Source organism: Lipotes vexillifer, unplaced genomic scaffold (assembly GCF_000442215.2).
Source record: "Lipotes vexillifer unplaced genomic scaffold, Lipotes_vexillifer_v1.1 scaffold316, whole genome shotgun sequence".
Lineage (NCBI taxonomy): Eukaryota > Metazoa > Chordata > Mammalia > Artiodactyla > Lipotidae > Lipotes > Lipotes vexillifer.
In genome coordinates, this window is record NW_006780802.1 from 41,194 (window position 1) to 64,765 (window position 23,572).

At 38.6% G+C, this 23,572-nt stretch overlaps 1 protein-coding gene across 1 annotated transcript in view; it reads right to left on the reverse strand.

Moving 5' to 3' along the window:
• Positions 1–23,572, reverse strand: part of ARMC3 (armadillo repeat containing 3) — a 71,452-nt gene that overhangs the window by 21,338 nt on the left and 26,542 nt on the right. Inside the window, exons 5-10 of the mRNA XM_007454163.1 lie at positions 19,369–19,437; positions 18,948–19,123; positions 16,367–16,561; positions 13,895–14,078; positions 7,850–8,002; positions 7,642–7,747 (exon numbers count right to left, since the gene is read on the reverse strand). Of these exons, the coding sequence (XP_007454225.1) occupies positions 7,642–7,747; positions 7,850–8,002; positions 13,895–14,078; positions 16,367–16,561; positions 18,948–19,123; positions 19,369–19,437 (883 nt within the window). The remainder of the gene's footprint in view (positions 1–7,641; positions 7,748–7,849; positions 8,003–13,894; positions 14,079–16,366; positions 16,562–18,947; positions 19,124–19,368; positions 19,438–23,572) is intronic.

Genomic DNA, 23,572 nt, shown 5'->3' on the forward strand with positions numbered 1-23,572 from the left:
GGTCACTTATCCATTCTTCTGCCTCAGTTATTCTGCTATTGATTCCTTCTAGTGTAGTTTTCATTTCAGTTATTATATTGTTCATCTCTGTTTGTTTGTCCTTTAATTCTTCTAGGTCTTTGTTAAACATTTCTTGCATCTTCTCAATCTTTGCCTCCATTCTTTTTCCGAGGTCCTGGATTATCTTCACTATCATTATTCTGAATTCTTTTTCTGGAAGGTTGCCTATCTCCACTTCATTTAGTTGTTTTTCTGGGGTTTTATCTTGTTCCGTCATCTGGTACATAGCTCTGTGCCTTTTCATCTTGTCTATCTTTCTGTGAATGTGGTTTTTGTTCGACAGGCTGCAGGATTGTAGTTCTTCTTGCTTCTGCTGTCTGCCTTCTGGAGGATGAGGTTACCTAAGAGGCTTGTGTAAGTTTCCTGATGGGAGGGACTGGTGGTGGGTAGAGCTGACTGTTGCTGTGGTGGGAAGAGCTCAGTAAAACTATAATCCACTTGTCTCCTGTTGGATGTGGCTGGTTCCCTCCCTGTTGGTTGTTTGACCTGAGGCGACCCAACACTGGAGCCTACCTGGGCACTTTGGTGGGGCTAATGACAGACTCTGGGAGGGCTCATGGCAAGGAGTACTTCCCAGAACTTCTGCTGCCAATGTCCTTGTCCCCACAGTGAGCCACAGCCACCCCCTGCCTCTGCAGGAGTCCCTCCAACACTAGCAGGTAGGTCTGGTTCAGTCTTCCCTGGGGTCACTGCTCCTTCCCTTGGGTCCCGATACACACACTACTTTGTGTGTGCCCTCCAAGAGTGGAGTCTCTGTTTCCCCAGGTCCTGTCAAAGTCCTGCAGTCAAATCCTACTAGGCTTCAAACTCTGATTCTCTGGGAATTTTCCTCCCATTGCTGGACCCCCAGGTTGGGAAGCCTGATGTGGGGCTCAGAACCTTCACTTCAGTGGGTGGACTTTTGTTGTATAAGTGTTCTCCAGTTTGTGAGTTACCCATCCAGCAATTATGGGAGTTGATTTTACTGTGATTGTGCCCCTCCTGCCATCTCAGTGTGGCTTCTCCTTTGTCTTTGGATGTGGGGTATCTTTTGTGGTGAGTTCCAGTGTCTTCCTGTCGATGATTGTCCAGCAGCTAGTTGTGATTCTGGTGTTCTCACAAGAGGGGATGAGAGCACGTCCTTCTACTCCGCCATCTTGGTTCCTCCCTCAGTCTGCTTAACTCTGCTTCTTTTCTGTTTTATTCACTAGCCTGTTGTATTTTTTAGATTCCACATATGAGTGATATCATACAGTTTGTCTTTCTCTGTCTGACTTATTTCACTTAGCATAATGCCCTCCAAGTCCATCCATGTTTCTGCAAATGGCAAAATTTCATTCTTTCATATGGCTGAGTAGTATTCCATTATATATATATACCACTTCTTTTTTCTTTATTAATTTTTATTGGTGTATAGTTGCTTAACAATGTTGTGTTAGTTTCTGCTGTTCAGCAAAGTGAATCAGTTATATATATACATATATCCACTCTTTTTTGAATTTCCTTCCCATTTAGGTCACCACAAAGCATTGAGTAGAGTTCCCTGTGCTATACAGTAGGTTCTCATTAGTTATTTATTTTATATATAGTAGTGTATACATGTACATTGTAGTTATTACTTTTTATAATTTAATTTTATTCACTGTGTTTTATTTCTTAAAATAATTGTATGTTTTGAAAAATATCTAGTCAACAATCGTATTATTTTCTAATTGTTTACCAATAGCCAAAATTTAGTTAGTGTTCACATTGGGAAATGAAAAGCATTGAACTCTTTTCATTCTTGGAATAACTTAAAAACCCTAATTCTGATCAGATCCAACAGATGGCAGTGATGTTATAAATTAATAGTGTAAAATATTTTTATAGTATGTAGACTCTGCCCCTCAGAAAATGTGAACCAAGAATCAATTCTCTCAGTACTTGCATAAATAATATAAAACTTTGATATGACTACTTGGATAAAAGAGTACAAGGTAAATATAACATGAAATTTAGCTGAAATAGTACTTCTTTCAAAAGCGAACAACTTTCTCCTTTCCAAAAAGTATTATAAATTGAGAATTGTCAGAAAGATTAACAATGAACCAAAAAAGATAATGGTGTCCAAATAAACTAAGTGGATTACATTTTTATTCAAAATTCATTATTGCTTCTTGGTTTCCTTTTTTATCTCTTTCTATGGGGGTTGTTTTAACCGCACTTTTTACTTATTCACTTGAAAATGATATTACTTGTTTTCCCCCTGTCACTTTAAATAAGTGAATCTGGCTATTCTTGTCCTCTTTTCCTATACCCTCAAATAGTTATTTTTATTCTTATTCATTGCCTTTTGTCCACTTTGAGTGACCTTTTTCTGCAGATAATAAAGAATGAAAAGTATGGCTAGAAGACTCTTAGAGCTAAGTTGCTCTCCACTTTGTGATCCAAATTATGTGAAAACAAACAAACACCACAATACAGATGATCACTTTCTGTTTTAAGTTATGGGCATTGTCAGATAGACCTTCTAGTTTTCACTGTCCTTTTCCTTTTGGTTGTATTTCCCCCCGAAAGCCTGCTATGGGATGGGCACAATTCTAGATACTTGGTGTGTGTCAGTGAATTAAACAAAGGTGTTGGGTGCTAGTCAGAGAACATAATGAGTGAGCTGTATGGTATGTAAGAAAATGATAAGAGTTACGAGAAAAGGGCAGTAGGAAAGGAGGATGGAGTATGTGTGTGGGTGATACAGTTGTAACCACTGTGGTCACCACATTTGGGCAGACCTGAGGGGGTGAGGGACTGAGCGGTGGGCATCCTGGAGTAGAAGAACATTTCATGCAGAGAGGATGGTCATACAAAAGGCCTAAAGCAAAACACTTCTGGGAGGTGAATGTACTCTCAGAATATATCTATTTTACGCTTCATCATTTTACTCTCTGACATTGGCTTGTTTGTAAGTAAAGGGATTTGTGTTTGTTAAATTATTTTTTTAACTACAGTTTCACTTATCCATAACTCAATACCTGGAGACTTCACATATCCAGAACACACATGAGAACTATCAGAAAAAAAAGAAGGGAAGAAAGAAATGGCCTGTGAAGACCAAAACACCCCTTAGAGCAGTGGCCTCAGGTCCTCCCTTACTGCTTTTATGTAAACTTTGATAAAGCTTGGTTACCTGGTATCCAAGCTTTTCACTGACTGAAAGGAAGGGATCTGAAGAGAACCTCGGCAGGGTTGTGCCTGCCAATCAGATCTACAGACAGCAGTGAATATTAACACTGCCAGCCTGCCAGTAGGAGTCAATAAAATGCACAAACCGGGCTTCCCTGGTGGCGCAGTGGTTGAGAGTCCGCCTGCCGATGCAGGGGACACGGGTTTGTGCCCTGGTCCGGGAGGATCCCCCATGCCGCGGAGCGGCTGGGCCCGTGAGCCATGGCCGCTGAGCCTGCGCGTCTGGAGCCTGTGCTCCGCGACAGGAGAGGCCACAACAGTGAGAGGCCCACGTACCGCAAAAAAAAAAACAAAAACAAATAAAATGCACCAACCCCAAAGGCACCCCACCTGGAGGCTATACTCAGAGAGGAGACAAGCACCCACCTTAAGGGGCCCTGACGACACCACCGTGGAGCGTACAATAGCCACTTATTCAAAATGATAACCATACCCCACCCCACCCCAAAGTTTTGATTCAAACATTACAAATTTTTAAAAGCTTTGTTGATTATAGAAGTAAAATTTCAAGTATCTAGAAGACTTTATCTAGGAAGCCTCATTCACAGAAAATAACAATTAGGCAAGATCTTTTGGTACCAATTAAAGAGATAATTCAAGTTGAAAATCTTCCACAAAGGGGTATGGATGACCTGGTTATTTATTTATCATTGCTACCAAATTTCTCATCATTGTACTATTTTATTACATTTGGGTGTGTTTTCTCTTGCAAGAGTGCAAATCTGAATCCAGGTATTTTAGATTATAAATTATTTTATGTATATTATAAAATTATGTTTTTAGATTATAAAAATACTTTGACTTAGGGCTTCCCTGGTGGCGCAGTGCTTGAGAGTCCGCCTGCCGGTGCAGGAGACGCGGGTTCGTGCCCCGTTTCGGGAGGATCCCGCGTGCCGCGGAGCGGCTGGGCCCGTGAGCCATGGCCGCTGAGCCTGCGCGTCCGGAGCCTGTGCTCCGCAAAAGGCCCACGTACCACAAAAAAAAAAAAAAAAAAAAAAGAAAAATACTTTGACTTAAAAAAGCATTTACCAGTTTTGCAAAAAGAGTCACAGCAAAGTATGTTCCTCTTTCCTCTGACTGATTATTTTCTTTACTTCAGAAAATTCTGATTTACCCACAACTTTCCAAGCAAAACTCAGTTACATAAAGGAAATTATACCAGCATTATATGTTATCATAACATGCCAGTTATTACTCAGTTCATGAAATGAGTCTCCAGCTCCAGAAGGTACCCTGAGTATAAGAATTAGAAATCCATTTTAGGCACTTGAGATAGAAATATAGGGGAAGGGGTTACATTTTAACAAACAAAAAGGATTCTCAGGGCTTAACTGCATTAAAAAAAAAAAAAAAAAAAAAGGCTAGCAATTATCAGGTATCCAAACAGCTACCAAATGCACCTGAAAGACAATAGCTCTGGGTTTTTGCCTTCTTCTCTTACTACTTAGGTGTGATGGAAAAGCAGCTTTCTAACTATTTCTAACCCTCAGCTCCAGCCCCCCAGCAGCAGAGGCAGGGACTCAGCCTTGCTCCTATAGCTAGTACTTTGCTAGGAAAGCTGATGAAATGGACTGCTTCTAAAAATCGATGCTGGAAACACTCACCAATGCCGAGTTTAAGATAATTTTTGAAAAATGATCTGAGTAGGAAACATTTTTTTACTACAAATAACCAATCATCTTTGTTGTCTCTTCTGCTGTGGTTAGCTTCAGTAAGTACCACCCTAGAAGGATCGACAGTGGGGCTTGTTTGTGTTCTTTTCTTTTGATTGACTATAAAATCTTTTTCAACCCCAGTTTTCAGCATTTGGCACAAACAGCTCAAATCTGACTGTATTTCCTCCTCAAAACCATTAATTTTCAGTATCTTTTAGCTCAAAAAGTCCAAAGTAAAAGCTATATAGACCTCAAAAAAAATCCATAAAACGCTTTCATTCATGTCCCATTTCCCTCACCAAACATAAGTTGGAAAAAAGAAATCACAATGTACAGTACATAATATGTTAAAGAAATAACAGCAATTAAAATTTATAAAAAATTAAATTAAATTACAAAAATAAGGTTGATTGTCATAGAGGAAAAGTCAGGCAACATTTAGCCCTAATTGGCCTCCCTGTGTTGACAAAATGGAACCATACTGGCAGAAGACAAAAATCTCATAAATAGGTAATTGAGAGAGAAGATCTGAAGGCAGCTTCTTTTAGAACTACTTGACATCCTAATTTTCTATGATTTTATATAAAATGATGTAAGCCAGGCAAACTCACATCAAATCAAGAGGGCTATATATGCTGGAGGCCTTTTAGAGTATGTTAGGTAATATATAAATCTAAATGCACTGGAGATAGAAGTGTTTTTGTGTCATAAGATTTTTGCACTGGCATGACTACACTGTAAAAATCACTGAATATGTTGTTTTCAAATTGCTCCTTACTATGACCCAATATTCTAGAAATGTGTATGCTTTCATACAGATGATGATGGTCCTGAATTTAGGAAATTATCATGTCAAAGACTGTAGCTATTAAAGGAACATAATTTTGTTTTGAGGCTTATGCATTTCAGCTACGTTTTTATTGGACATTGTTAGATTTTTTAGTCATTCCATTAAGGCCTTATAAAATATTTGTGTGGGAGTATAGAAAAGGAAAGAAAGGGTAAGAGACAGATGAACTATATGATGGGGATGGAGGAGGATTTATTTCAAGTAAGAAAGGGGTAATTTTAGCCACAATGCCACAAAACAATAATAAATCAGTGTTAAAAACTAACGTACTGAGATGGTTAATTTTATGTGTCACCTTGACTGGGCTAAGGGATGCCCAGTCAATAATGGTGAAACATTATTTACGAGTGTGTCTGTGAGGGTGTTTCTGGAAGAGGTCAGCATTTGAATCCGCAGACTGGATAAAGATCCCTCTTATCAACGTGGGTGGGCCTCATCCAATCCACTGGGGGACTGTACAGAACAGAGGAGGAAGGGCGAGTGTGCTCTCTGCTTGAGATGGGACAGCCATCTTCTCCTTCCCTTGGACATCAGTGCCCCTGGTTCTCACACTGGGACTGACCTTTACAACCTTGTTCTCCACGTCACAGACAGCAGATCGTGGGACTTCTCAGCCTTCATAAGCTCATGAGCCAATCCCTATAATAAATCTCATATATATATATCTCCTATTGGTTGTGTTTCTCTAGAGAACCCTGACTAATACTCATACCATATTTAGGGAAGGTAAATAAAATTTTTTTTACTCTTCTTTATTTATTTAGATTTACTTTTTATTGAGGTTACATTGGCCTGTAACATTATGTAAGTTCATATGTACATTATATTTCTACTTCTGTATACACTATGGTGTGCTCACCACCAAAAATTTAGTTTCCATCCATTACCATACAGTTGATCCCCTTTACCCATTTCCCACTCCCACACCCCACCACCCCGCCCCTTCCCCTCTGGTAATCACTACTCTGTTCTTTGTATCGATACATTTGTTTTTGTTTGGTTGGGCTTTTGTTCATTTATTTTGTTGGTTTGTTTTTTATATTCCACATAAGAGTGAAATCATAGAATATTTGTCTTTCTCCATCTGACTTACTTCACTCGGTATATCTTCAGGGCCCATCCATGTTATCGCAAATGGCAATAATCATTTTATTTATGAAAGTTGCCTTCTAAAACTTCTTACTGTTTTATAAGGCAACTGTATCTTCTGTAGAGGAAATAGTAAGGCTTTGGAGTCTAACAGATCTGGCTTTAATTTCTAGCTCATCTAGTTGAATGAATATATGTACCCAGGAAAATTAGGGAAACTTGCAGAGCTTCAGTTTCCTCATTAGTAGATGGAGTATCTAGACAATTAAAATTTTAAATGAATATAAATTACATTTCACAGTGTTTGGAATACGGAGGACATTCCTTTTAAACCCTTCTCCATAAGTATATACCCATATATGTTGTTTACAATGGACTTTTAAAATGTTTCTCGATTTATCTAATGTTTATGTCCTTTTAAAATTGGCTCTTTAAAATTTTTTTCTTGATTTACCAATATTTGTAGACTGTCTTTAATATTTCCAGCATTAGACAGTTTTCTCTGTTCTGGAACCTTCTACAAGATTTAGCCTGTTACATGCATCAAATGGCCTGCACATTTCCCCAGCAAGCCCAGAAACCCTCAAGATTTTGTAATGTCTTTGGAAAACAGGCTTATCTGCTGACTCTTATTTTCATAAGTGTTCCTGAGGAATAAATAACTCAACATAGAAGCATCTGAAAGAATATGTAAACTGCCTTGAAAGCCAGGAGATTACAATGATCACATCTTGAACTATTAAATATCCCATAAACAAGTCCCTGTTGAATGAGTCTTTTTGTACTTACTTTGCATTAGCGGGATTACAAGTGGTCAGATTCGCCAGGGCAAGGGCAGAAGCTTCCCTTACCTCTTCACTGTCACTTTTTAGTAACTGAATTAACTGTGGGATCCCTACAGAAAAAGAAAGGTAAAATGTGACTTTACAGACATCCATGTGAACTAGAATATGGCAACCTAAAAAATGTTCAAAGTGGCCTTTTCCAGTTTGCTTACCCTGATTATTGAAAAATTCTTTGCTGCCCGAATTCTCACACATTGCCGAAATAGCTTGGGAAGCAGCAATTTTAGTTCCATCGTTTTCAGAACCCAAAAGGGTTACAAGGCATTTTTCAACTTCTTGTTCGTGAAAAAGTTTTCTGTTTTCAGCTTTCATAAACCAAAAAGGAGAAAAAAAAATCAGAATTTTGCTGCAAAAACCGTGCAAGTGTAAAGACTTCTGCATCCAAAATATGATAGGAATTCAAACTATTTGTTAGCTTTAGTCACAGTCTAAAATATATACCTATTTATCCTTTAGAACACAGTGATTATGCAAAATGAATTATGGGCATTGCATTTTATTCATATTCCCTCATATGATATCAATACTATGGCAGAGAAAATTCTGTAATAAGAAAGAGGCAAGCTTCAGACTTAGCAAGAACTTATTTAACATCAATCGTGTGCCTGTCATGGTGCTGTGGTCACATGCGCTGTCTTCTCACTGAATACAAAAACCTGTTTATTTTAAATACAAAGCCCTATATTTGAAGAATGCCTAAGACGCACAAACCTGTGAGCTGGATGCTCAAGAGCAGAGCAGAGAGGAGGAGAAAGTCAAAATGAGTAATAAAGTATTGATATCATCCCAAGTCTTAAGGAATTTATGATCATCTTTTATCTTGTTACAATACATGCTGACATAGCAAAAATTATAATAATTACTTAATTGCTAAGTTGCCATAAACATAAAATAACATAAACATAGCACAGTTCCGTTTGAAAACAAAGTTATGACTCTAAGTACATACCATGATATTAACCCCACTATAAAACACTAAATTCAAACCAAAACCAAAGCATTTTTAATGTTCTTTTTGTTCCCGATGTTCCTCTATTTAGTTTGATTTTTTAATAAATGAAAATCTCGTCACTATACAAAAGCAAATACTGCATTGAATTAAATTAGAACATTAAACAATTTTTGTTTTGTGTTCTACAGTTAATTCTAAATAAATTACTATTTATTAAAAGCATGTACTAGAAAAAATATATATTAAACCGAACTGTTTTAATGCTATAATAGAACCAGAGACAAGTTGGAAAAGAAACAGCTTACAAATAATTCCTTGCTAATTTATTTACAGTTCCTAAGAAAATTTTGTCATAGGTTTGGTTCTCATTAATTAACCTTTATAAAGTCAATGTAAATGATTAAAATGGAAGAATGTGTGATATGTGCTCTTAGGATGTTGATATACAAGAGAAGAATATTTTGTTAGAATAAAGATCTCTGCAAAAAATGCTGATATACCTTAGATTACATCAACATGTGGAAATAATTCACTACTTGTACAAATTTTAATTAACTTTTTTCCCAGAGATATCTTCAGAAATTATAGCAACTAGGTTTCCACTTTTATTGATTTTTGTCTTCTTTCAACAATGATTTTTAAAAATTACCTTTTTCACAGAAGCGATATCATGGTCAGATGTCACCACCTTTGCAAATACTGTCTTGGCCTTTGTTCCTCTGATACACAGATGTATGCCTGAGCAACCTGGCCATCAGTGGCACAAGCTAAGTCACTAACACTCCTGTTCATTCGTCTTAAAGCAATCATGAACCATGTCCTGTAATCCTATCATTTTAATCCCTGCTCCTTTCATTTAAAACTGGAATTCAGTCAGGCCATAACTGTTTCATTAAAAAGCTGCAATTAATACTTAAATCTCAAGTATATGGCCCTTAAAATGTTTTAAAATATATGTAGTCCTTATTAGTTTTCCCTGAATAAACAAGATCTCAAACTTTTCCAGAATCTCTGACTTAAAATGCTCAGATTTATAATTAAGACTTCCAAGATGGGCTTCCCTGGTGGCGCAGTGGTTGAGAGTCCGCCTGCCGGTGCAGGGGACACGGGTTCGTGCCCTGGTCCGGGAAGATCCCACATGCCGCGGAGCCTCTGGGCCCATAAGCCATGGCCGCTGAGCCTGTGCATCCGGAGCCTGTGCTCCGCAACGGGAGAGGCCACAACAGTGAGAGGCCTGCGTACTGCAAAAAAAAAAAAAAAAAAGACTTCCGAGGTGATGCTCAATCAACTTCACTAAACAGAACACTCTGAGTGGATTCTATCAAGAAAATCGACTAAAAGAATTATTTTGAAAAGACTAACTTTGGAGTATGTGATGGTTACAATAAAAAAACAGTGTATACACAATTATTGGAACAATTAAAAAAAAATAATTTAAATACTATGGGCAATTAGTTTCTCAGCCCTGCTGGGAGTGTTCTCAAAATCCAGCTGTGTTCACCAAATCTCAAAAGTGCTGACTGCAGCGTGGCTATAATGGATTTAAAAGATGAATTAACATATTAACCAAGTACCTTCATTGAATTGCTACACTGAGAAGTATTTAAGTGTTAATTACACAGAAAGTAAAGATGGCAAGGTAATTATGCTACTAATAGAATAATGTCCTTTAAAAATAACATTTGTTCAGTATCACTAAATTTAAAAGCATGAGGTTTTGTATCTGAAAATAAATGTGTATGTAATGATGCTTTTCTTTACTCATTCTCAGAAGTTGCTAGTGGGCCACCTGTGCTCCTGCTGAGATGTTAATGCAGTTCATAAACCTCATGGCAACATGGTAGTTAACGCCTTCCTCCTCCTGGTGCCAGGTCAAAGGCATACTAATTTAGGGGTGCATATTAAAACTTTACTCAGCAAACAAAACTTAAAGAGTGTATATTATGTGGTTTTGTTTCAACTGTGTTTTTGACATGCAATGACAATGCTAACCCTAACCCTAGCCTACAAAAAACTTTTTTATGATGATGGAAAGTAAAAAGAGAATGTTATAAATGAATATGGAACAGTATAAGGAGCAACATTTGTAAAAACCTACTTATGAATGGAGTTAAGAAAATATAAACTGGACTACATCAAAGTTTAAAATGTCTGTGCATCAAAAGACACAATCAATAGAGTTAAAAGGCAACCCACAGAATGGGAGAAAATATTTGCAAGTCATATATCAGATAAGGAGTTAATATCTAGAAAATATAAAAACTCCTACAATTCAATAACAAAAAAATTTTAAACCCAGTTTAAAAATGGGCAAAGGATTTGAATAGTCATTTCTCCAAAGAAGATTTTTTAAATGGCCATTTAGCACATGAAAAAGATGCTCAACATCACTAACCGTGAAGGAAATGCAAATCAAAACACAAAGAGATACCACTTCACACCCATTAGGTTGGCTTCTATTAAAAAAAAGAAAAAAAGACAGTATATACCAAGTGTTGGCAAGAATGTGGAGAAATTGGAACCCTTGTGCCCTGTTGATGGGAATGTAAAATGGTGTAGCTGCTATGGAAAACAGTATGGCAGTTCCTCAAAATAGTAAACGTAGAATTACCGTATGACTCAGCAATTCCAGTTCTGGGTATATACCCTAAAGAATTGGAAGCGGGGGCTCAAAGAGATATTTGTACATCTGTGTTCATAGCAGCATTATTCACTGTACCCAAAAGGTGGAAGCAATCCAGGTGTCTATTAGCGGATGAAAGGATCAACAAATGTGATATAATTATACAATGGCATATTTTTCAGAGTTAAAAAGGAAGGACATCCTGACACATGCTACAACATGAATGAACCTTGAGGACATTATGCTGAGTGAAATAAGCCAATCACAAAAGGACAAATATTGTATGATTCCACTTATATAAGTACTTGTAGTCAAACTCAGACAGAAAGAATGGTTTCCAAGGACTGCAGGGAGGGAGAAGGGGGGAGTTATTTATTCATGGGTACAGAGGGTTAGGCTTGTGAGACGAAGAGGCCTGCAGCTGGATGGTGGTGATGGTAGCACAACAACGTGAATGTATTTAATACCACTGAACTGTACACTTAGACATGGTGAAGTCGGTGAATTTTAAACTATGTGTATTTTACAATTTTTAAAAAAAGAACAGACCTCATCTTTCCTTCAATCAAAACCTGCCCTTCTTCTTGAGTTCCCCATTTCTGTGAGTGGCACCATTCTACGTCCAGCTGTCCAAGCCAGAAGGCCTTGTCCTTGGCAGTACCTTCTTCTTCCCCCAGCCCACAGAGTCATTCAGCAAACCCATATGGACCCTCAAGCACTGTGCTGCTGGGTCTCCTTGCAGACGCCTCCGAGTCCATTACAACCATCTCGGCTCTGCTTCAGGATCCCCCTCCTCTCACCTCGATCACTGCAGCAGTCCCCTTCCCGGTCTTCCTGCACCTGGTCCTGTGCATGTCTAATCTCTTCTCCACTTTGCAGCAAGAGTGCTCTTTCTCTAAAAAGTGGAAATCTGTAGGGTTCCCTCCCCTCTCTAAGTCACTTGAGGGGTGCTTTGTTGCCATGAAAATAAAGTCCAAAGCCCTTAAACTTGGCTCGTGATGCCCATTAGCATGGGCGCCTCATTACTTCTCCGGCCTGGACTCTCAGTTTTCTGCTGCACTCTATTCACTGGCCATTCTGAAAACTTTCAGCTCTGGAACTCACCACGCTCTGTCCCTCTCTGGCCACTACACACTGTCCCTTCTCCTCAGAGCACTGCTGAGCTTCCCCGACCCACCAGGACCTTCTTTGCCCAGCCAGTTTCCCTCGTCTCCTCTAGGTCCGAGCCTGTAAATCACCTATTCCAGGAAGGCTTGTCTGACCCAAGTCTGCGTTAGGTGGACCCTCCTGGGGGATCCTGTTCCCCCATCATCAGGCACGTTTAACACGGCATCGCGACTGCCTGCTTACTTGCCTGCCCTGGGTTTGTTGATACAAACTGGAGGCTTAATAAACATTAATAAATGAATTCATAAACAGATCCAGATAGGCTGTAGCTCACTCACAAACACATCCCTAGGTCACTGAAGTGCCAGTAGTGTAATTAGTAGTAGAACTAGAGTGCAAGAGCTCTCCACCCCGTGCTCTTTTCACTACTGTATCACGTGATGGGTAATAAACTCACGAAACTTGTATCACAAGAGGGGCCAAAACCCAAAGAGAAGTTGAGATACGTAAAAATTTTAGGTTTGACATTGCTCATGTCTTTCCATTGCCCTCTCATCTGGTCTCAAATAACTAAGAAGGCCTGGGATAGATGGAGAACAGAACTGACCAGGTAATGACAAGGCCTAAGTTCCTTTTGGGAGAATTCTGAATTAAGCAATTTTGCCAAAATTAATTTTACAGGCTGTCTTTAGATTTGGCCTGTATGATGTAACTCACGAGGCCCCTCTCTATTGACTTTGTACTGGGAGGTGAAATTTGGCATACTGCATTAAAACTTTGAAGAAATCCAGTATGGGTTGAAAAGGAAATGTTTCCCATAATATACACATAGACATATATACAGATGTGAGTATATATGTTTAGAATATAAATCACTTAAACTAGTCAAAGCTGTCATCATTTATAAGAGGGGTGATGTGGAAGGGGGAAAATAAAATCACATCTTTCATTAAATAAAATACTCCAAATATACATAAATTGAAACTATAATTTTATCTTCAGTGCTCATGATGTAATTAATCTCTCATATTTTACAGATTTATGTCAACATAGCTTGCCAGTGAAATGAAAATTGTATTTTGTGTATAGTATGAGCATATTATTTTTCATAGCTATATAACATGGAACAGCTAGACTCCAGCTGCACCTCGAAATTACTGTATAGATATCATTCCAAATGTGGATTTATTGAAATGATGTTTTCGGGATCACAGAGAGTGCATACATTCTGTAAAATTTCAAAATCAGGAGAAATAAAAGCTTAAAACTTAATTTAGGAATGAACTGTTTAAAAATAAGGTTATAATTAAATCATATTGAGTTTATTAAATCCTTGACAAAGCAGTCTATTACTTATTAGCATTGAGATGAATTTTGATCTTAAATAGTAAGTATAGCACTATCTTCAGATGACCATCTAAAAGCAGACAAATGCTGTAGCGTTCGTTAGTACTAATTGAAATCAAGACTACAGGAGGAAATAGGTATGCTTAGTTTATACAAAATGAGACATACGATCATAAGCGGCTTTAGTAATTGCTCTTGCTGCATTCTTTTGAATATCAGGAATTGTAGAGTTTTCTGCAAATGATAGGAGCTTCTTAAGACCCCCTGTCTGCTGAATCATCACCATGGTATCCATATCTTCAAGGCAATTGGCCAACACGGAAAGCGCTTCTATATGAAGGTCACTCAATTCCTAATAATAAAAGCAAACACAACTTTAGAAAATTGTAATAAAAGCAATCCACACTTTCCAAATTTTATTACAAGAGGGACTCAGATCAGTCAGAACATAATGTAATTAATTTTGTTGTGACAGAGGCCCAAGGAAACAGTTCTGTTTATTAACATGACATCTCTCTCCCTGACCATTAGTCCCATCTCTTCTCATTTCCCCTATTCCAAAATGTTTTACAGATAAAAAATAGTTGCTGGAAACTTCCAGTAATGGTATCTAAGTGATGTTGCTCAAACAGCCTTCTGCCGACAACAAGTTTAAAATCTAAAGAAAATATTTTTTGAAAAAGCAGACAGAAGCTGAAGGAAAGTATATTCCTTAAAATCCCCAACTGGTAGAGGGAGGTATTGTGAGTGTGTGGCTTTCTTGCCTGAGGAATCTCCAGAATCCCCATAGCAGTGGAAAACTGAAGCCTTTTCTGAACAGTTAGAAATTTAAGGTAGAAATCACAGTAAGGATGCTCCACTGCCATGGTATTCTACACAGCAGTGGTTCTGATCAAGAAACTCACTTTACAGCAAAAGAAATGCAGCAGTGGGCAGATGGTCACAGAAATCACTGGCCTTCCCATGTTCCCTACCATCCTGAAGCAGCTGGCTTGATAGAACGGCCTATGCGAGACACAGTGACAGCGCTAGCTAAGTGGCAATAACTTGCAGGACTATATATTCTCTGGAACAGCATCCAATATACATTGCTGTTACTCCCAGGAACCAAGGAATGGATATGGGAGTGGCACCACTCACTATTACCCATGGCAATTCAGTAGCAAAAATTTTGTTTCCTGTACCTGTAACCTTATGCTCTGCTGATCTAGAAATCTTAGATCCAAAGGGAGGGATACTTCCACCAGGAGACACAACAATGAGTCCACAGAACTAAAAGCTAAGACTGCCACCTGACCTCTTTGGGAGCCTCATGGTTCTGAATCAACAGGCAAAGAAGAGAGTTACTGTGCTGATTGGGGTGATTGAGCCCACCTATCCAAGGGAAATTGGACTGCTACTCCACAACAGAGGTGAGGAAGACTATGCCTGGAATACAGGGGGTCCCTTATGGCATTTCTTAGTAATACCATACCCTGTGATTAAGGTTGATGGAAAACTATAATGACCCAATCTGGGTACCACTACTAATGGTCCAGCCTTTTCAGGAATGAAGGTTTGGGTCACCACATCAAGTAAAGAATCAAGATGGGGCTTCCCTGGTGGCGCTGTGGTTGAGAGTCCGCCTGCCGATGCAGGGGACGGGGGTTTGTGCCCCGGTCCGGGAAGATCCCACATGCTGCGGAGCGGCTGGGCCCGTGAGCCATGGCCACTGAGCCTGCGTGTACGGAGCCTGTGCTCCGCAACGGGAGAGGCCACAGCAGTGAGAAAGAATCAAGATGAGCTGAGGTGCTTGCTGAGGGCAAGGGGAATATGGAATCCCCTCAGGCAACATGAGATGTACTGCCTTTACAATATGGTATTTAAGTACGGTTAATTTTACATCTTATTATGGGATGTCAAGGAGAAGAGGAAACATCACCCAAGGACTTTGCATCCTCCTATGGGGAAGGGGACTGTGTGTGTTTTGTTGTACACAGGACAGCTGGACCATGTTAAGTGGAAGTATGATCTTGTTTTTGTCTTTATTTGGAGATTAATGATTTAGGAGCTGTGTACGGATGCCAGATTGACTAGCGATGGACTTGTGATGGTTAATATTTATGTTTTAACTTGGCTAGCTCACAGTACCCAGATATTTAGTCAAACATTATTCTAGATGTTTCTGTGAAGGCATTTTTTTAGGTGAAATTAATATTTAAATCAGTAGACTGAGTAAAGCAGGTTACCCTCCATCATGTGTGGTAAATGACTCTTCTTGCTTTACCCTAGAGAAAACTGGGGCAGACAAATTCTGACTAGGTGTTTCAAGAAAACATAAGATCACAAACAAAATTTTAAAAATTCTAGGTGTTTCAAGAAAACATAAGATCACAAACAAAAATTTAAAAATCTTAAATCTTCTAAATCAGAAGATTTAAAAGATTTTAAAAATTTAAATTATTTTAGAATGCCCTCTACCATTAGTCTGATTTAATTGTGCTGGTAAACTATGTAGCAATAAGCAAATTAGTCCATTCTACTTAGCATCATGCTTAAATATAATAAAATTTCATTTAAAAAATATTCTATAATTTGTATTTTATAACAACACTTGGGAGAGATACATCTCATAGAGAGTTGAATGAATGTTACAGGTACCTTAGTTTCTAGGATCTTAATAAGGTGGTCCACTCCTTGACTGTCTCTTAGCATTGCCCGGCACTCCTTATCATTGGTAATAACATCTAAGGTTTTGAGAGCCAACAACTGAATAATTGGATATTCTGACTTCAAGAGATCTAATATAGGAGGGATTGCATTTAGTTCTTGAAGTGTCGCTCGGCACTGAAAATCCTGCCAGGAAATATAAATGTTCAAATAAGTGGTTTTTAAAGCAAAATACAGTCTTAAGAATGGAGAGATTCTATTTTCTAACAAAGAACATTCTAAGTTATAATGTTCCCATCTTTTATTCTGGATTTGCTTCCAAAATAACTCACAAACAAATATAAGCAAACCCTGGATTGACAACACCAAAATATTCATTTTAACTATACAGACCTTGTCAATAATAGGAAATAGGCATGATCTATGACTTCTCAGCAGCTACTGATTTTTTATTATACAGCAAATTCCTCTTACTACAAACAGCATCACAATAAAATCTATGCATAATGAAATTCTTTTCACACGCTATACCCTGTTTCAAATAGTAGTCGATAAAATGAAATGATGGTATCAATTCCTTATTATCGTCATTCAAATGGATGGTTTATAAAATGCTAATCTGCATGCAGTGCTGTTGGCAGGACCTGTGCATGCAAATTTACATCAGGTTTAGTTCTGACACATGACCTTAATTTAAGACATTTACAAGATCAAGGGGTCATTAGAGTCCAGAAAAGTCGCTCTGCATGGTGTGCCTGTAATCCTGGGTGAGTGGTGGAGGGAGGGTCGTTGGGGTGGACTACAGAGAAAACAAAGCAAAAAAGTCATGAAAAGCCCCCAAACTCTGACTACTAAATCATGACATTTTAAAGCAAAACAGGGTAAACTTAAAATAGAATTAAAGACAGAAAAGACCCCACTTCCAGCGTATCTTCCCTCTGTCTATCCTTCAACTGGCCTCTCATATTCAGCTTCCTTCAGACATAAAAACTGTAGGTTGCTGCTTGCTATGGGTTGAATTGTAACCCCCCCCCAAAAAAAAAATATCTTGAAGTCCTACTCCTCAGTACCTCAAAATGTGACCTTATTTGGAAATGGGATCGTTGCAGATGTAATTAGTTAAGCTAAGGTCATGGGGGAGTAGGGTGGGTAATTATTGGCGTCCGTATAAGATTGGTGTCTTTATAACAGGAGGCGAGAGAGCTGACAGAGGGAGAGATTGCAGTGATGAGGCTGCAAACCAGGGACCACCGAGGATTCACAGCCACCACCAGAAGCTGGGAAGAGGTAAGGGAGGATTCTACCCAGAGTCCCAGACGGAGCATGGCCCTGATGACACCTTGATGTCAGAAGTCCAGCCTCCAGAACCATGAGGGAATAGGTTCCTGTTGTTTTAGCCAGTTTGTGGTACTTTGTTACAGCAGCCTTAGGAAATGAACACACTGTTATTAACTAGTCCTTCTGTTATGAAGAATAGTGGAGGTAAGTCTTTTCATTTCCACTTGATAAAAAATATAGAGAAATAGACTTAATGAGGAGTCTTGGCATGAAACACACAAACACGTTTGCAGGATTATTTAGGCCTATAGGATGAAGTAAAGTCACCAGAGAAGGGATATGGCTGCACTTGCTCTTCAGGAAGAGTAAAGGTAACACCAGTGGGTGCCCAGCTACGTGGCAAGGACATGCCAGGGCCAGGGTTGCATGCTTTGGGTGCCTTTTGGCATGAGTGCCTTTGTCCTCTTTTTCTATATATTTTGTCTAGATACTTTGCTTCTCAATGAACCCTCCTTCACCTTTGCTTCCATATCTCTTCTTTCACATTCTCTTGACGGCTATTTAAAATGGTGTCTTGTACTTCCAGCTGATCTGAAGCTTATCAAACGTGTGTGGGAATTGTTCAGGAACCTGAACAGGAAAAGAAGCAGAGAAGGCTGTCCAAAGTGGCAGCAAGCTGACCTGCTGGGGGTGTGAGGGTGTGTGTGCTGGGTTGGAGATTGGAGGGGACGGGCCAGAGGACAGGACAGGTTGTGGGCGGAGGGTGGGTAGGGTGTTTCTTCCATTATGAAGGGAAGCATCACAGTGAGGTAGCATCTTGCAACTGTGAATGATGAGTTCTGTTCAGCAAAACTCAACTTTTCACCAACAAATAAGCCGAATCCAAAATCTTGGTACATTGCGTAAGGCAGATGATACCAACCAATTGGATCACCAAGATTAGATCAACAGGTAACTTGCCTAGGTCAAAACTAGTTCAATACTAATATTAGATTTCCTGTTTTGGAAGAAATAGTACTTACCTAGTATAATCCTGCCTTAATTTGCAAGCCCATTTTATTCTTTTAAAATGCCCTTTTATGGGGGACAATTACTTTAAAAACGTGAAAACTGAAAGGTATCGACTCTCAACTTCCATTTTTTTTCCCTCTGAATGATAACTACTAAATAGTACTGAGAAGGAGTGATTTTAATTAAAACTGGACCTTTTTTTAAAGCTTTGTCCTTTTTAAAATGGGAAAATAACTTCTATAACCAGCTTTTGTCAAAACTCATTCTTAGAAATTAATCTCACCTGGACCAAGTTGTAAATGCACTCGATAGAATTCTTCTTCACGTCCGGGTCTGGGCTGCTTAGTAGTCTGATGAGAGGCTCTAATCCACCTTGTTCAAATATTTGCACTTTGCTGGTATACTCTGCAGACATGTTTGCTAGGCAAAGACTAGCAAACTCATGAATAACTACTTCCTCTGTGTATCAAAAACAAATAACACAAGTATGTAAAGGCTTATTCAACCATTACGTTAAAGCATGCTGTGAAAACCAAAGCTCCACAGATCTTAACCTTGGTTGGAGCCCATCTTAGTTGACAGAGTTTAATGAAAATACAGAATTGGTGTTTCATAAACTATTTTCAATCGGTACTTTAATCAGATGCGAAAAATAAACCATTCCCCATTTTTGAAATATTGACAGATGGAGGATGCAGAGTTACCTTCTGCGGCCAGCTGAGCAATCACAGAATTCGTGACATGTAACTCCCTTAACAGTTTTTTGACATCATCTACAAAAGAAGAAACAGAATATTAATGTTTATTAGTTATAATAATAATGGCAGTGTCTGTGGAATAGTTCCTTATGAGATAGGTTCTATTATTACCTAATTTTACAGATAAGGAAATTGAGGTTCACAATCACACAGCAAGTAAGAGGTGGGGACGGGTGTCACACCCAGGTCTGTCTGACCCCAGACAGACTCTAGCCCATGTTCCTTGATTGCTCAGCTGTGTGACCTTCCAAAACACTAGAAAAGATAACCATAAATGCACGAAAGTGCCTAGAACACCATCAGTAAAGTTGAGTTACTGTGCCCTACATTTGCTCATGATATAACAGTAATGCGTTTTGTTTTGTTTTGTTGGGAGGATATTTTTAAATTTAGATTTTAATAAAACTAGTATAAAATGCAAATAAGAATTATCCTCAGCCTTTTCCCATAAATACATCTTGTATATGTTCCATTTGCTTATCAGAAATGCCAAAAATGCTTAAAGATAAGTATATTAATTTTTTAAAGTTCACTTTTATATTATTTACAGGAGCCTAATTAAAGCTAGACAATTATGCCCCTGCTTCTTTCTTGCCATCCTTCACCCTCTTTTTCTGAGAAATAAGGCATAGCTCCTACTTTAGTTTTGCAATTTCTCTTCTTGGTCGATTATCTCTTCTGTAAGCCAAAATTAGTGTTACCAGAAGTTTGGAAAAATTTACTTTGCAGCAGCTGAAGCAGATCGTCTCGGGAATTAAGCGCTGGATACGTTTGCCTTTTCTTGGACACCTTTTCCTGTGTGATTCAGGGATGTGGCTGTTCCTCAACCTGTCAAAACTTCTTTCACTCTGTTCTGTTCAAAATGGCTCAAAGAGGGCTAGCAATCTTACAGCTAGCTATATATGCACATGGATAGGCTTTCAGCACAAAAGAATAATTGAGTTTTGGGGAAGTGTAGGACTTCATATTTTACAGTCGAAACTTCTCTGAAAAACACATTACCTCCACAGGTCAAGAAATAATAGCCATGACATAATAGTCAGATCCTTCCAAGTGTACTGGTAAACTAGGCAGAGGTGCCCCCTCTGGAAAAGCATGCTGTCATTCTCTTCTCACTCCTATGAGTCCAGTCTGTGTTGTTTGCAATGATTTTTTGGAAGGTTGTACCAAAGTTCCCTATTTTTACAAGCTAGAAGAAAAGCATTTCTGGGCTTTTAGATCTCCAAGTACATTCTCCACTTAGTATACAAAATAATCTTCCATCTACTTCAAAGTTTCTGCTACAACGCTAACCATGAGGTCAGGAAGATTCTGGCCCTGTGTACTCTCTGCTCCTTGTGTTTCCCTGCAGGAAGCATCTGTTCCCACAGGGAGAGGCCCCCTTGCTGCATCTGTATGTGCCACCACCCCCTTGGTGTGCCCAAACAAGTTAAAAGTTTTCATCAGAGGATTCTCTGGGCCACGAAATTCCTTTCTACATATGAATTTAGCCCAGGTCTGTTCAACAACAGATCTAGTAGGTTTATCCACTACACCACTTTCTTAAGGCTCAATGGATCATTCAGATTCAATGGCAGCTCTTGTAAATTGGTGGCATAGCTGATTAACTTGTTATTCAACTTTCTGACACCAGACTGTTCAAATAGTCCTTTTGTTCTTGAGGTTAAATCAGCAGAAATAATGGATAAGCTGCTACTTCTGTCACTTTAAATATAATATTGATATCTGTCCCCTTCTTTCTCAGCAGAGAACACTCTCAGATATGGCAACTTGGACTTGTGGTTGGGCCACATGAACACGTTCTAGGCAAGCAGTGGGACACCTACAATTCTAGCTTGTTTCAGAACTGCCAGCACCTTCCTTCCCGGAGTATCTTCATGCCATCTGGTTTTTTTTTTTTTTTTTAGTCATCAATTTTATACACATCAGTGTATACATGTCAATCCAAATCACCCAATTAATCACACCACCATCCCCACCGACCCGCCGCTTTCCCCCCTTGGTGACCATACGTTTGTTCTCTACATCTGTGTCTCAACTTCTGCCCTGCAAACCGGTTCATCTGCACCATTTTTCTAGGTTCCACATACATGCATTAATATATGATATTTGTTTTTCTCTTTCTGACTTAACTTCAATCTGTATGACAGTGTCTAGATCCATCCACATCTCAACAAATGACCCAATTTCATTCCGTTTTATGGCTGAGTAATGTTCCACTGTATATATGTACCACATCTTCCTTATCCATTTGTCTGTCGATGGGCATTTACATTTCCATGACCTGACTATTGTAAATAGAGCTGCAATGAACATTGGGGTGCATGTGTCTTTTTGGATTATGGTTTTCTCTGGGTATACGCCCAGTAGTGGGATTGCTGGATCATACGGTAATTCTATTTTTAGTTTTCTAAGGAACCTCCATACTGTTCTCCATAGTGGCTGTATCAATTTACATTCCCACCAACAGTGCAAGAGAGTACCCTTTTCTCCACACCCTCTCCAGCATTTGTTGTTTGTAGATTTTCTGATAATGCCCATTCTAACTGGTGTGAGGTGATACCTCATTGTAGTTTTGATTTGCATTTCTCTAATAATTAGTGATGTTGAGCAGCTTTTCATGTGCTTCTTGGCCATCTGTATGTCTTCTTTGGAGAAATGTCTATTTAGGTCTTCTGCCCATTTTTGGATTGGGTTGTTTGTTTTTTTTAATACTGAGTTGCATGAGCTGTTAATATATTTTTGAGATTAATCCTTTGTCCGTTGATTCGTTTGCAAATATTTTCTCCCATTCTGAGGGTTGTATTTTTGTCTTGTTTATGGTTCCCTTTGCTGTGCAAAAACTTTGAAGTTTCATTAGGTTCCATTTGTTTATTTTTGTTTTTATTTCCATTACTGTAGGAGGTGGATCAAAAAAGATCTTTCTGTGATTTATGTCAAAGAGTGTTCTTCCTATGTTTTCCTCTAAGAGTTTTATAGTGTCCAGTCTTACTTTTAGGTCTGTAATCCATTTTGAGTTTATTTTTGTATATGGTGATAGGGAGTGTTCTAATTTCATTCTTTTACATGTAGCTGTCCAGTTTTGCCGGCACCACTTATTGAAGAGACTGTCTTTTTTCCATTGTATATCCTTGCCTCCTTTGTCATAGATTAGTTGACCATAGGTGTGTGGGTTTATCTCTGGGCTTTCTATCTTGTTCCATTGATCTATATTTCTGTTTTTGTGCCAGTACCATATTGACTTTGTAGTATAGTCTGAAGTCAGGGAGTCTGATTCCTCCAGCTCTGGTTTTTTCCCTCAAGACTTCTTTGGCTATTCGGGGTCTTTTGTGTCTCCGTACAAACTTTAAGATTTTTTGTCTGTAATTTTCTTTTTTTGTAGTGTCTTTGTCTGGTTTTGGTATCAGGGTGATGGTGGCCTCATAGAATGAGTTTGGGAGTGTTCCTTCCTCTGAAATTTTTTGGAAGAGTTTGAGAAGGGTGGGTGCTAGCTCTTCTCTAAATGTTTGATAGAATTCACCTGTGAAGCCAACTGGTCCTGGACTTTTGTCTGTTGGAAGATTTTTGATCACAGTTTCAATTTCATTACTTGTGATTAGTCTCTTCATATTTTCTACTTCTTCCTGGTTCAGTCTTGGAAGGTTATACCTTTTAAGAATTTGTCCATTTCTTCCAGGTTGTCCATTCCATTGGCATAGAGTTGCTTGTACTAGTCTCTTAGGATGCTTTGTATTTCTGCAGTGTCTGTTGTAACTTCTCCTTTTTCATTTCTAATTATATTGATTTGAGTCCTCTCCCTCTTTTTCTTGATGAGTCTGGCTAATGGTTTATCAATTTTGTTTATCTTCTCAAAGAACCAGCTTTTAGTTTTATTGATCTTTGCTACTGTTTTCTTTGTTTCTATTTCATTTATTTCTGCTCTGATCTTTATGATTTCTTTCCTTCTGCTAACTTTGGGTTTTGTTTGTTCTTCTTTCTCTAGTTCCTTCAGGTGTAAGGTTAGATTGTTTATTTGAGATTTTTCTTGTTTCTTGAGGTAGGCTTGTATAGCTATAAACTTCCCTCTTAGAACTGCTTTTGCTACATCCCATAGGTTTTGGATCATCGTGTTTTCATTGTCATTTGTCTCTAGGTAATTTTTGATTTCCTC